The sequence below is a fragment of the Pundamilia nyererei genome, unplaced genomic scaffold (genome assembly GCF_000239375.1).
Source record: "Pundamilia nyererei isolate P.nyererei 1_Seehausen unplaced genomic scaffold, PunNye1.0 scaffold00138, whole genome shotgun sequence".
Taxonomy (NCBI): Eukaryota; Metazoa; Chordata; class Actinopteri; order Cichliformes; family Cichlidae; genus Pundamilia; species Pundamilia nyererei.
In genome coordinates this window covers 1,146,693-1,161,010 of record NW_005187539.1, presented here as the reverse complement: position 1 = coordinate 1,161,010, position 14,318 = coordinate 1,146,693, and the positions used below count along the sequence as shown (strand labels likewise).

The 14,318-nt window shown below is 42.0% G+C and overlaps 1 protein-coding gene across 12 annotated transcripts in view; it reads right to left on the bottom strand.

Annotated features, from left to right (window-relative positions):
* Positions 1–14,318, bottom strand: part of syngap1b (synaptic Ras GTPase activating protein 1b) — a 174,263-nt gene that overhangs the window by 27,421 nt on the left and 132,524 nt on the right. For 7 of the 12 annotated variants that reach the window (XM_005744047.1, XM_005744050.1, XM_005744044.1 and 4 more), the window contains 12 exons: positions 11,922–12,075; positions 11,483–11,581; positions 8,610–8,849; positions 6,708–7,043; positions 6,485–6,629; positions 4,227–4,371; positions 3,835–4,071; positions 3,265–3,466; positions 2,465–2,667; positions 1,144–1,345; positions 906–959; positions 173–808 (listed from right to left, as the gene is read on the bottom strand). In XM_005744047.1, coding sequence (XP_005744104.1) covers positions 173–808; positions 906–959; positions 1,144–1,345; positions 2,465–2,667; positions 3,265–3,466; positions 3,835–4,071; positions 4,227–4,371; positions 6,485–6,629; positions 6,708–7,043; positions 8,610–8,849; positions 11,483–11,581; positions 11,922–12,075 — 2,653 coding nt within the window. The remainder of the gene's footprint in view (positions 1–172; positions 809–905; positions 960–1,143; positions 1,346–2,464; positions 2,668–3,264; positions 3,467–3,834; positions 4,072–4,226; positions 4,372–6,484; positions 6,630–6,707; positions 7,044–8,609; positions 8,850–11,482; positions 11,582–11,921; positions 12,076–14,318) is intronic. The other 5 variants (XM_005744045.1, XM_005744046.1, XM_005744048.1 and 2 more) reach the window with 5 other exon arrangements.

Below are 14,318 nucleotides of genomic sequence, written 5' to 3'. Positions count from 1 at the left end.
TATGAGACTGTGATTATATTTTTTTAAACAATGTCTATAACATTGTTCCTTTTTTATCCTTGGTGCATAATGAAAATACTAATTCAACATCTATAGTAATACCATTTCACATGTAAACATTATTACATAGCGAATTTATGACATTACAGAAATACAGTGAGAGTCCATTTACCTGCATATGCATGGACATCTGCCTGCGTCCATAGTCAGCCCTGCTGTAGTCGTCACTGTAGCTATGTGAGTGGATGATGCTGGGTTGTCCCAGGTGACCGTCCCTGGTCCTGAGGGTGGACAGATCCTCACTGCGAGAGAACCCTCCATGGGCGAACTGTGGGATGTAGGACTGGTGAGAGGGTTCGGGCTCTGGGGCCAGGAGAAGGGGTGCGGGGGGTTGAGCCCGGCTGTGCTGGTGATGGAGCTGTTGCTGTTGAGGCCCATCAGCAGTCGCCAGATGAAAGAGGGGATTCTGGAAGGAAAGCGGGTAGCGCATGGCGGCGGCCTGCTGTTGCTGCTGCTGGGATAGCGAGTCGGTGGTGGTGCCCATCTGGCTCAGCTGGCTCAGCCGGAGGCCACCGGACATGCTGGAGCCGCCAGAGCCAGCTGACAACCTCCCACCGGCCCGCAGCTGGCTGCTCAGGCCCGACCCCAGGCCGCCACCGCCTCCGCTGCTCAGCCCGCCGAAGCTGCCCATACCGGCGATGGAGGCCTGGGAGGAGTTGAGCATGTCCACCGACTGCAGGTTAGACACGCTGTTCATTCGGGAATCCTGGAGGTCCATCATAGATACGCTTTTATTGACACTGAGCACCTAAATAATAAGGGATATGAGAGGCTAGTGTGCCCCCTGTTATTGCTTATGTTAGGTGGCCACGGATGATGGGTGAGGGTGGTGCGGGTGTTTTTACCGCGAGGCCTGCCTGGTTATCGGAATGCATCAAAGTATTTCCCAGGAAATACCGCTAGGATGAGTTGCGTGGTGAATCAGTGGGAAAAAAGCAGATGTCATGATATACTAGAGCCTCGATCACACGATGGCAGATTCTTACAGTATGACCAACATGCACGTCATACTAATCTCACCTTGATAAAGGCAAACCTAGCGGATGGGATGGTGATTCCCCGAGTCAGTGTGGTAAAACTCACCTTAGGATCAGGTTCTGTGATATCCGAGCTGCTCGTGCAGTACGCTGGGCTGGATCGGGCCAGGGGAGGGCGTGATACGTAAAACATGTCTTTGGAGGATGCTCGATGAGGATGGTCACGGTCCTGAAAACTCATCTGGGTACGAGATGGCATGACCCCTCCGGTGGATGTAGGGGAAGGCAAACGGGTGATATCTATAGAGCTGGAGAACAGCAGAAACAGGAGGTGAGGAGTCTAACAAACTCTACACTCTTCCCCTATGAACAGTTTATTTAGACACTATATTACTATATTATTATGATTGCAAGTTGAAAGCTAAATACAACAGCGCTGGAAGAAGCATCTGAATCGTTTCTTCAGTTGGTTAAAATCAAGACTGAATGCTTCCTCTGTTATTAAACTAGGATGTATCACTCTATCAGGCTTTTATCTATAACTAAATTCAATGTAACAAGCAAATGTGCGGTGTGTGGAAAGGGCGAGAAGGTCCTTGAACATAGGTACGCTGCCACAATTACATAAACATGAATTAAATATCTTCTCCATCTTGCTCTGGTCATGCCGACTATTTTTACAGTTGTATGCAGTGTTAAGATAAGTTCAGTGGTTCTGAACATAAAGCTGAAATCCCCTCTATAGAGTCACTGGAACAATCGGAAGTGGATTAATCTGATTAAAATTACGAGTACGAGGGTAAGGGGAAAGTTCTGCTGCAAAAATCTGTATTTTCTTCCTCTAATTTTAGGCTTTTGGAAAAATTTTGTTGGATGTTGTTACCTTAAAATGTTATTTAAATGAAACCTTAGTAAGATGTCTCTCCGAGGAGATCTAGGCAACCGAAAGTTGCCATGTGGCACTAGACAGAAAAAACAAGGCTGCATGCAAAAAGGTTCAAGGCCAATTTTCTTAAGCAGCGCTCTGCATTTTTAAAATAATGACACAGCTTTTTCATTGAAAAAAATTAGCTAAAAAAACAAATCTCCAGCTGTTACATAAATGTAGTGCAGAAAAAAGAGCCACATCTCCTGTAGTATTTTTACCTACTACTGCACAACAAGGAGAAAAGCAGCATTTGTTGAAAGCCTTTTTCAAATATGCACTGCAGCCCCAAACTTTCCTAGACTTCACTTGGCAATGGTAACCACAAGAAGGCAAATGTAAGATGCAGTCAGATGATGGATGTCCTTTGCAAAAGTATTTCCAGTAGTGGGAAACTGCATCACTTAAAAAGAACATCTTCTGGATTTTATTCTCTTGACACTCTGTGAAAACAACTCAGGTTTCAGCGTTTGAAACTGTTTAAAGTCTCAAATGTTCCTACCTATTAAGATCCCTCATCATGAGATTTTGGAACTCAGAAGAGATGCCCCTGTTGAAGCTGGGCCGTGACAGCAGCCTGTCCGACTGTCTACCGGGCTCTCTGTCTGTCTGATGGCTGGGCTGCCTCTGGAGGTGTGGGTTACGCAAGGCCATGCTGATGTCATTCAGGAGACGAGGCAAAGGACCCAGTTTGATGATGGCATCCTGTGGTTGGAGGGAAAACAAAAAGAAATGGCACTTTAGCTACATATTCATTAAAAACATTTTTGTGTAATCTAATGTAAGTGTTTTTCAGTACGTCCATCTCATTCACCACGCACTGGAAATGTAATCACATGGAGTCTGATTTTGTGAAACATTTGAGGTGAGAAAACAACAAGACATTTTTTTTAGATGCAGCTTTTAAAACCGAGTCCTAACAATACACATCGAATCTCAGCACGGCTTAGTCTGGCTGCACAATGTAAGCGATGTACTGTGTTATCAGAATGTTATCAACTGAACTCTGGCAATTCAATTTAAACTGTAATTATGTTTAGTTTTTAGTTTTACTTCACTTATTTTATGACATTATTTCACTTGCATGTGAGAAAGTACAATGTTGTTTTCCAGTTCCAGAGCAGCATGATTAGGAATGCAGCAGTATTATTACATATGAAACGACTACTTTGATGACTATAGTAGGTTAAATTCAGGATACTGTAGCGATAAATAACCCACTGTGGAGTTTTTTGACATATCATTTGATTTTTACCTGTATGGTTGCAGTTTATAACAACAGATATGATGCTTTGTGTTTACCTTGCTGAGCTGAGCCATGACCTCCCAGAGGAGACTGTGCAGTATAGACAGCTCCCTGCCCAGGTCGATGTAGCCCTCAAAAGCGCCTGCATTGCTGACACTGTCCAGGTTGGAGATCTCGTAGAGGAACTGCTGCATGGAGCCCCACTCCATTTCTAAAAACTCATTCATGAAACACATGTACTCCTCTTTGCTTCCAAACCTGCAGGTGGGAACAGACAGAACGGGGCGGGGGGGACATATGTGTGTGACAGGGAAAGTGGTAGAAAAAGAACTGAAAAATATTTTAGCAGGGAAATTAAATTGTAGCTACACTCATAATCTTTGATTTAATAATAGTTTTTTCAAATAAATGTCTTTAATTTCAACTGTTTTTGTATTAAAGCTCAAATTTTTAATAGTTTTGGGCACTGTAAAGAAGAAATATCAAACAATTAAATGCATAAATTCATTTATTTATTTGTTTTTGTCATTGATGGTCAGCTTTTTTCCTTCCCTAAATACATGGATTAAAAAAACAGAATTATTTTCATAAAGTTAAATATATGAATGAAATGAAATAAAACTGACTTGGAGAAGTTAGCCAGGTTTTGCACTACTTTAGCGATGAGGGTGAGTGTGCGTGATGTCTGCTCATCTGGATACTCCTGGGTGAGGTTGAAAAGCGATGGCGACATGATAGCAGGACACAGGAAGCGCAGGAAAAGAGAACCGCTGATGAGGCGGTCAGCGATGTCTTCTCGACCCCTCTCAGCACAGCGCACTCGCCAGGAGGCAAAGACTTCCTTCAGCTCTCGAGGGAACACACTATAAAGCAACATAAAAGGTTTCAGGACAAACTAGGTACATTTAGATATTCCACCGAGAAGCTGTTTAAAAGCCTCATCTATCTTTATTATAGCGAAGAGAAACAAACACAGTCTAGTAAAGGAGTTGCTTTTTTTGCATTATTAACTACTCACCAATGGGAATTAACAATCTTGCAGAGTGCCAATTCACAGCACATTCGAAGATTGGCTTGGTGGTCTGGTAATACAGAGGGTGGTATTCTCATGGGGTCAACTTCACAATTTTCTTCTGACTCATACAAGGCCCTTATGAACTCCCCTGCAAGAGACATTTCATTAGCAACAAGTTTCAGTGTTATTAATAAAGAAAACAACATCCACAACAAGATTAATATGAAAGAAATCAATTATGAGACAACAAACCGAGCATTGCCACACTGCCACACTATGCTGTTTAAGTAGTCGTAGGTGAGGAGCTGTCTTATTGGCCAACAGCAAATTGCAACAGTAGTTACTTTTAGCTCAAAGTATTTTCATACCAATATAGCATATAGAAAACAATTCTCAGAAATGGACTGCTGAGCAGAATTCACTGCACTGTAGTATTATTATTACGAGCACTTAGCACTTACTGGAAATCTCTGGAGAAACTGTCTGTCCCTTTACACTCCTATGCACTACCTTTATGAACACCAAAGCATTAAATGCACTCAGTGTTAGAAAATTAAGAGAAAACTTTACTGAGAAACAACTGAGAAACTGTTTGTCACGGTACTGGGCCATGAGGCCCAGGGTTTAAGTTCTAATGCATATTTTGTATCCACATGTGTAGTTTAACACATCTAGTTGTTTTCTAGTTTGCAGTTTAGTCCTTGGTTTCTTAGTCCCTTTTGTCATCTCTCCCTGGTTCGTGTGTCTACCTGTCGTGTTTCATGTCTCTTGTTAGGTTAAGTTCATGTTCTATCTCCATGTCTCTGTGTTTCCTGTTTTATTTTGAAAGAGTATGGGGTTCTTTGTTCGTTGTAGTTACTGTTACTCTCCCCTGTATTGTCATTATGTTTCCTTCTAGTCAGCTGTGTTCTCATGTGTCTCCACTTCCCCTGATCACCTCATGTGTGTATTTAAGTCCTCAGTCTTCCTTTGTTCGTCGCCGCGTCGTCTGTTCTACTTCCCCCATGTTACACCAGGTTTCAGGACTCTGTGCTGGCCATGTCCATGTTGCTTACGTGAATATGTTTCATAGTTCTTTGTTGTTCCAGCACAGAGTCCTGTTCATAGTTGTCTCCGTCATGTGCGTCATTGTCACCCTGTCTTAGCCTTCCCTGCTGTCTGAGTTAAGTGTCAGTTCTTAGTTTTCCCAGTTCAGTTTCTAGTTTAGTTTTGCCTCAGTGTTTTCTGTTGTTTGCCACGTTAATCAGCCCAAATAAAGGCTCGCTTTTCGTTTCAAGTTCGGTACTGTCTCCTCGTCTGTGTCTGCACCTGGAACCTCACACTCCCACATACGGTCCGCCCACCGCAGACCGTGACACTGTTTATGTTATCCTATATATCATTGTTTACTTGGAGTTAGCTTACCTTTATTTATCCTTTATTTTATGCTGTTTTTTTACCCACCTTTTTAAATTTGATAAAGTTTACGTTTAATTAGGGCTTAAAGTTATGAAATATTAGATGGACTGTGTTATTTATTGTATTAATTGCCCATTTAAGGTGTCTGTAGCGTTATTGAATGAAATGATAGTATTTTATTTGTATGTTACTTATTATTATTTCAAAGTACATCCTGATAATGAAGCCAGCTGGTGTACACTGATCACTTTATTCCACCCTCTTATCTAAATATGATCACTTTTAGCCTGTTAAAAACCAAATGGCCACTGCCATGAAGCTCAAGTTGTCCATAAGACACTGAAGTCTTCATGTTCATCCTACAATCCAGAATAATGATGGCTGAATACAATTATGTTAAATAAGTTCTCGATTTCATATGAACTCAAGCAAACATTCATTAATGAAACCAGGCTAACGATAACAACATATCGAGCTCGTTGCTTCCTCTCAGGAAGTCGTATTTCTCGCCTTTTGAGGAGAGCTGCTTCTTGATCTCACCGCCAACAGACTTGTGCTGAGCTCGGATAATCACATAATTCAATATATCATCAAACTCCACACAGCAGTGCAAAAAAGACACAAGTTTGAGTACCACGAAAAAGTTGAAAATAATAAAATTCCCCAGACCCAACCAAACTATCTTCTGCATGCAAAAACACTAAGGCATGCTGAGAGAAAGTTGGGTCTCTTAAGTAGGATTTTTTCCCCCCTTTAATTAAAAGTTTGGCTATTTCCCAACTTTCAAAAGTTGATCTGCTGAATTTTAAATTGGTTTGAACACAGGAGCGACTAAGTCAAACACTGCAAATGCTCCGACTCACCTATAGCATCCTTGAGGTACTTATGTCCAATCAGTTTGAGGTACTCTTCTATGGCTTTGGTGGCCAGAGTGTTCTCTCTGAAGATAAGGTGTTCTCGGTCGATGAATCTGTCTACCTCACACATTGCCATGTCCGATAGAAAATCCTGGAGAAAAGGGGAACCGAGTTACTATTTTCCTCCTAAAATAGTGTTTGTCAAGTAGAGGACTCAGTGATCCCATACCTTAGCTTTCCCTGTGCTCTGAAGTATATGCACCAGAGCACAGGCCACTTCCTCTTTGCTCTTGACACTCAGCACAGGCTCCAGCACAGCACACAGGGTGCGGTAGTTATTAGTGACATACTCTGCAAACTCCTTATACAGCTCCATGGGCAGGATGTTCATGGTCTGAAAGCGGGATTTGAGGCGTAGAGATGCATTGATGATCTTCCCTCCTCCGACACCAGCTCCCTTGGTGAGAACGCTGGGCTGGATGACCGGGTACCACTGCTCCACAAACTGACGTCCGGTGATGCTTGAGATGGGGATGCTTACGAGTCCTAAGTATGTGCTCTTTTCCTTAGACGTGAAAAGCAAAAACAAACATTAGCTGTGGTAAAGAAACATTGTTTCTTTCAGTTCTGCATAGAAATATTTTAGAAAACTAATCTGAAAGTCGGAAATGTCAAAAAAAAGTTCATTTTAAGCTTCAGCAATGAATTAATTATGAGCAGCAGGACTAACGCTGGATCCCCGGAGTGCTGTTTGAAGCTAGAGCTTTACTGTGGCAGCGTTACTCTTGTACTGAGCTGAAAATGAGAATGACTGGTTTTGTGACTCAGTATTAAGTCACTTACTTCTTAAGTGCTAATGTTACACCTCACAGTATTACTCATGCATTTGCTTTATCTTTTAAATTGAAGTGTTTTCACTTTTAGTAAGAATCTACCCTGTCACCACAGGTGATTACCTCTTTACCTGTGGTATACCCCAAGGTTCAGTTTTAGGTCCTGCTATATTTTCTATCATATGCTTCTACCAGCTCTTAGTACTGTGCAGCAGATACACAGATATACCTTGCTGGAGACCTCTTGACCCTAAAAGCATAGCTGCTTTTTCAGTTTCACCTCTGTAGCACTGACTGCTCCATAAATAACATGACATCTCAGTCCTACAAACCTTCCATTGTAAAGCCCACTAACAGACATTTGGAAATACCATTTGATTCAGCTTTGAACCACACATTGAGAGCAGCTGTTCAGATCTGTCTGCATCTCAAAAATAAAACCAATGCTCTCACACAATTCATGCATTTATTTTCTCATGGCTGGACTACTTCATCTCCCTCTTTTGGGGCATACATGAAAAGTCACTCTGCCCTGAAACTAGCTCAGAAAGTTCCCTACTGGTTACACGGTCCTGGCTTCTCTCCACTGGCTTCTTGTGCATTTTGCAACTGATTTTAAGAATTTACTGATCACAATTAAAGCACATCTGCGGCCGCAAGCTATGCAGCAAAACAGTTGGCCCAATTTGAACTAGTTCATAGCCTTAGATCCTCAGGTAGGTCCTTCAAGCTGTTCCAAAGTCGAGGCTGAAATCTAAAGGCGACTGTCGGGATTCTTTGACTTTAGAACAACCTGGCTGAGTAAGTACGGCTCAGACAATCAGGGAAATCCTTTAAATTGTGTCCTACAACACTGGCTTGCAGATTTCACTTTATGCGATCTATTTTATTTATATTTTTAGTATTATTTATCCTTTGTTTTGTTTGTTTGTTGTTGTTTTTTTTGCCTCTCTTGTCTTATTTAGTATCTTTTCAGGACTTTTATTCTTTTATCTATATATAAGTATCTATATTGACATTTTGCATTTGCATTTCTGTTTCCTGTTTTGTCTTGTTGCTGTTATAACTATTGCATTTAGTTTATCCTGATTTTGCTTTGCTTTGTTATTAATGATGTTATATAAATAAAGCTAGTATAATTAATGTTGTTGATGTAGATATGATAATAAGAAAATAAAAAAATAAGTCGATAAAATTCAACTTTAGGATATTTCAATTGTATTCGTTTCAACAACTTTAAGTTAATATAAATGACTCATTTTCAGACCTTTATGCTACCCTACAGTTCTCTGTGTCACCTTGCGTCTCTTCTTGTCTGTCTCCTTGTATAGATGAAGGCGTAGGTTGCGGACAGCTGGCAGGTTGTTGAATTCAAAGTGCTCGCCCCAGAAAACGGTGTCGGTGCGGGGCTTGCTGGTGGTGCGTGCATACAGCATGTCGTCCAAACATAGTTCGCAGTAGTATCGTTTCTTTGCTGGAAGCTCGCGGGCCTCTATGATCCACAGTTTGAGCACATTGTCCACCCTCCGGCTGTTGTCCTGTGTGGAGAGAAAGTCAGGTCAAGCAAGGTCAAGCATGTCTGATAAAACATTTAAAAGCTTTACAAAGACAAGATGATACAATGCAGGAGGAAACATGACAGACGGCAAAGAAAAAAAGACGTGGAAGCAGAGAGAGTGTGTGCAAATAAAAGGCGACAGCAGGTCAGCCTGCAGGAGAAAAGAGTAAATGACAGGAAATAAATGTCTGGTGACATGGCGGTTTGGCTACTATGATAGTGGGTTGTACTTGATAAATTGCTCTCAACTCTCATCTTGGATACAGAGACAGAAAACAGCATGAGAAACACACAAGAGAAAGAGAACAGAAAATAATGAAGAAGGATTCTTTTTATGGATAAAACAAAGTAATCCCCTTAGACATAGAAAAAACACAAATGACACAATACACATGTGCTGCAAACACAATGGACTAAAAATGCTCCTATGGACTGCTACATTCCCTAATCATGATCACAAAGCCCAGCTATATTTGACATCCCCCATGGGAGGAGAGAGTGCTCTGTTGATTACAGAATGATGTTTCAGTAACTGGGAGTCATTTCAATTGGGCTCAAATGCCACTGTTGATGGCCCCCCTGTTTGCTTCAGACTATTTAAGTCCTAATTTAGACGGCCAAATACGTGAGCATCATCAAGATCAACAGCTCTAACGTCTCCATTTGTATGCTCTTTGATAACCAGCGCCAAACACAAGGCATAATTAATTCCAGACCTCTGAGTTTGAATGTGCTGGGCATCTGGTGGCTCAGTTTGCTAGTGCACATACAGTGCAGCAGAGCCAGCATGTGCTCAAGTCCTCTACCTTGATATTATGTTACACATTCCCTTTTGCCAGTATATTTCAATTGTATTACCAAAAGACTAGTGGAATGTTAAATTAAGGTGTAATAAATACTTTTTTCCTGAAAACCAAGCAATCACGGGCAAAAAAAGGAATTAAAAGACTCTAGAAAATTACAAAGAATAATGATAATCCTTCTCTCTGCAGTTAGTCTTATCGCTTATGGTGCATCTGGTCTGAGAAGAAGAGTGCGTGTTGTTTTGGGGGAGTAGGAGGAGAGATTTTGGAGAAAGCGCCTGTTTGGAGTCCTTGGAGCTCCGTGACTCATCCAGGACCCCTGCGGCCGCAGCATCTGGACGAGGCGTTCAACTCTGGTGATGTTTCATCTCAGACCCGCTTAATAACCCTTTAGTCTCTGGTTGCCATCTAAGCTGCGTAACTCACATGTCTGCTCACTTTTAACAACACTGAGGGGAAAAATTTAGGGAGAGTTTTACTTTACGATGGAATTTGGATTAAAATTAGGATATTAATTATATATGGAGCGAGCATGAAGGGCGATAAGTCTTTTTTAAGATGTGAAGACGCAAATAACATTATAGTACCTTAAAGCGACACTGGAAACGACTTTCCATATGAAAATACACCATCTTGTGGTGTTTAAAAAATACAAGTATATCATCTGCAAAAACTGGTGTCAGATACAAGCACATGGAAAACGAACCTCATGTTAAAACAACATCATGCATTTAATTAAATTGCTTGATTTAACCTCATAAATGTGTCTGTTGTCCTGTCTTCCTCCTTTACAGACGGCTGCTCCTCCCTGAGCCTAGTTCTGCTGGACGTTTCTTCCTTTTAAAGGGACGTTTTTCATTCCCACTGTTGCCAAGTGCTTGCTCATAGGGGGTCATTTGATTGTTGGGGGGTTTTACCTTACAATATAGAGTGCCTTGTTGTTGTGATTTGACGCTATATAAATAAAAGTTAAATTGAATTTTTCAGGTTCACAAAATAAATGATTATTAGCATAATCAGTCCTGTAGTGGTTAATGTTTTGAGATCAGGAGGAGATAGATAAAGTGCAGCATCCACAGTAAAATATGAGGCTCCATCCATTGTAGCAACTAAGCATGACCAGTGCCCCGAAAATTGACTTTTACTAGCAAGTCTGCCTGCACTGCTTATATTTTCCAAAGGAAAATAAAGGCAGACAACGTTCTCCATAGATGCAATAATGATATAGTCTTAATCAAATATTAATTTGGGAAAGTTGCCTGTCTTACGTATGATAATTTTATGATTAGACAATCCGATTTCAGGTCCAACAAGTGGGGTTTGCTCTGACAACAAGTCTGGACCACTTGAGAAAAACTACCCATAGATTTTTACTGCCACAAATTGTCTTGTGGTTCTTGCATGAGGCCCATTGTCTGTAGAGAGCAACAATAAAAGACCTAGACTCACGAGTGTTAAATCTTTTACTTCCCTATCAAAGTATCACAGACATGCTGTGCAGGTAAACATCAACCCGCTGTGTTCAATTTACTTATCACATTACCTGATTTGTGGTTTTTCAAAACAGCATTTTGGGTCCTCCCACCATCGACATTACCTTGTGCAGCTTTAATATTTTGCTTGTAGAAGCCACTAAATTGTTCAACACAGACACACACAGACACGAGGATGGAGTTCACACAGAGAAATGAAGCGGTGCGCTCTTATTGAAAACACACAACAACGGGAGACGGGGAGGAGAGAGAGAGACACACAGACAGAGGGATCATCCTTTTTTCTTCCTCTACCGCATCCCTTTCTCTCCCCTCACCTTGTTGGGCTTGACAGCTCTCTGCAGGTTCTCGATCCATTTGTCTCTCTCTGCAGCTGAGCGACACGCAAAGCACTTGGTTCCCGATGCCGTAGTCACCTGAGGTTAGCCAATGGTAAATTCAACAACCACAGCCATTAGTCACTATGGAGACTGCAACTAAAGCGCCAAAATAATGACTTGTATTCACTCTCAACCTCTGTCATGTTCCACTAATGAACAGGTGATGGAAAAGCTGAGAGGACTTGGCTCATTTAAATGTCCTTATTTTCATTTTCACATTTAAAAAGAAAAGAAAAAAAGCAATCCTATTTGCATTGCACATCACTTTCACTTGTCAGGGTGGAAACAACAGTTTTAGTGTCATTTACTGCTCTGTACACTCTGTGGTTGTGTGCGAGTGTGCCGTGGGCTCTCCGCTGAGCAGCTCAGTTCTCACCTCAAAGCAGTACTCCTGTCCCAGGATGCTCGAGTGCACAGGTTTGATGATAGCGTCCTCGTCCAGAGTGAGGTCCAGGGCCTCAGCGGCACTGCTGGGAGAAAGCAGGGACTCATGGGAGTGGGACTCTTTGAAGCTCTGCATCAAACGGGTCCTGGGAGAGCGAGAGTCGTGAGAGTGAGGAGAGTGAGGAGGCTCTTTTATTAAAGGTCGCTTAGACTTCAGTGTTCAAGAAACTACAGGTGATTTCTTCTTGTATGCTAATTCTCCAAATGTGTTGCTTCACATTTTCATCTTTATCTTGCATACTGAAAAACAGCCAAACGAGTGCTGCACAACATACTGATAATTTTGGTAATAAGCAGCTTATCAACACATTCATCCATTCTCTTAATCATTTATCAGGGTCACAGGGGGACTGGGGCTTATCCCAGCTGTGATTGGACGAGAGATGGCGCACACCATGTACAGGTCATCAGCCTGTTGCAGGGCTATGACACAGAGACAGACAATCATTCACGCTCATCTGTGGCCAATTTAGAATCACAAATTAACCTAACACGTCCTTGGTATGTGGAAGGAAGTCAGGGTACCCCAAAAGAAGCCATGCAAACATGAAAACTCCACACAGAAAGGTCTCCTTTTCTGTGGTCCTGGCTAGCTGGGGTCCTCCTGTGTGGAGTTTTCATTGTCTCCCTGTACCTGTGTGGGTTCTCTCTAAACCTCCTCCCATATATATGTTTGCCAGGTTACTGATAGGCTGGTTAGATAACTGAGTACCCAAAGCATTTTTGTACAACTTGCCTCATTCTCCCATTCATACATTACTTATTCTATGTAAGTGCTTCCTGTCTAACATTCATATTCTGATGGATGCATCAGAGACTGGAGCAGACAGGGATTAGTAGGGGACCTGCTCTACCTTCTGAGCGAGCCCATTTGTGTGCTAGTCCTGTGACAGGTATGTACCCCACCTCTGCCCCACTAATAGCTGGGACAGGCACCAGCCCCACCCAACTGCTTATCAGCAGATCATTTACAAATATATATCAAATATATATATCATCATGCTATGTTTTACATATACAGGTGGCCACTTTAACATTTTCTTACACAGCATAATTATAAGAATAGGATATTTTTGATACGCCTCTCAACACTGATCTACTGTGGTACCTACACATAACAGCTAACCTAGCAAAAAAACAACAATTTTAAATTATTTATTTAGGCACTTTGTTACTATCAGCCTGTCTCTAAAGGACATAATCGGTTCCCAAGAGTTGGCAGTTTGTCTTGTAATCGGAAGGTTGCCGGTTCGAGCCCCGTGTTGGTCGTTGTGTCCTTGGGCAAGACACTTCACCTGTTGCCTACTGCAGAGGGCCCGGTGGCACCAGTGTCCGACAGCCTCGCCTCTGTCAGTGCGCCCCAGGGCAGCTGTGGCTACAATGTAGCTGCCATCACCAGTGTGTGAATGACTGAATGTAGTGTAAAGCCATACAAATACAGGCCATTTACCATTTCTTTAGTTGAGCCTCTAAAAGATGCCAACACAGTTTGACAGGAATAAAACTGTATTTTTGCACCAAAAAGGTAATAATTTAAAAGCTTGCGTATTTCAGCAAGGGGTGACTCAAGACTTTTGCAACTATACACGACCAAGTTTAAATGTCTATATCTGATTTAAGAAGCTGTGGTAAAATGCAGCACAAACAGTATTAACATGGTTTTCTTTACAGCTGCATTCATGGCATTTATCCGAAACATTTTAAATAACCAATTAAACAATTCTTAATAAATCATTAATCCTGACACACATGTGCTCACAGCCCACACTAACAAGCAAAGGAGGTCTGTGCTAAAGCCCATTCATCATCACCTACTCCCACCCACACACACATGTAGAGAAGCAGGTAAAATCATAGACCAACTCAGGAAACAGCCACACAGCCACTGAAACAAACACACGATGGCACAGTGAGTCTAACCAGATAGCCAGGACAGATGGTCAGGTGTGATGAAGCCCTTCAGAGAAGAAAGGGGGACGGTAGATTAGGAAAAAGGAAAGATAGAAAAGAAGCTGTATATCCTGCGCTCTGCGTTCGGTTCTGGGCTTCTCCCCTGTTTGGGCTCAAACTGTTTTTGTCTATGTTCAATCATAACGTTCCACAACAGAGCAGTGATTGCATGTACGGGACTGAGGGGGAGAGAAACATAGAGAGTGAGGGAGAGATAAAAATAGACCCAAAGGAATGAGTCAGATTGAGGGTACCATAGAAGAGACGAGAGGAAGAGTGGGGGAGGTCAGGAGAGGATGTGAGAGAAGGAAAGACTGAGAGAGAAAGGGCTGAGGCCTCAGGGATGGAGGGAGAAGACCTCTCAGTGGAAATCATGTTG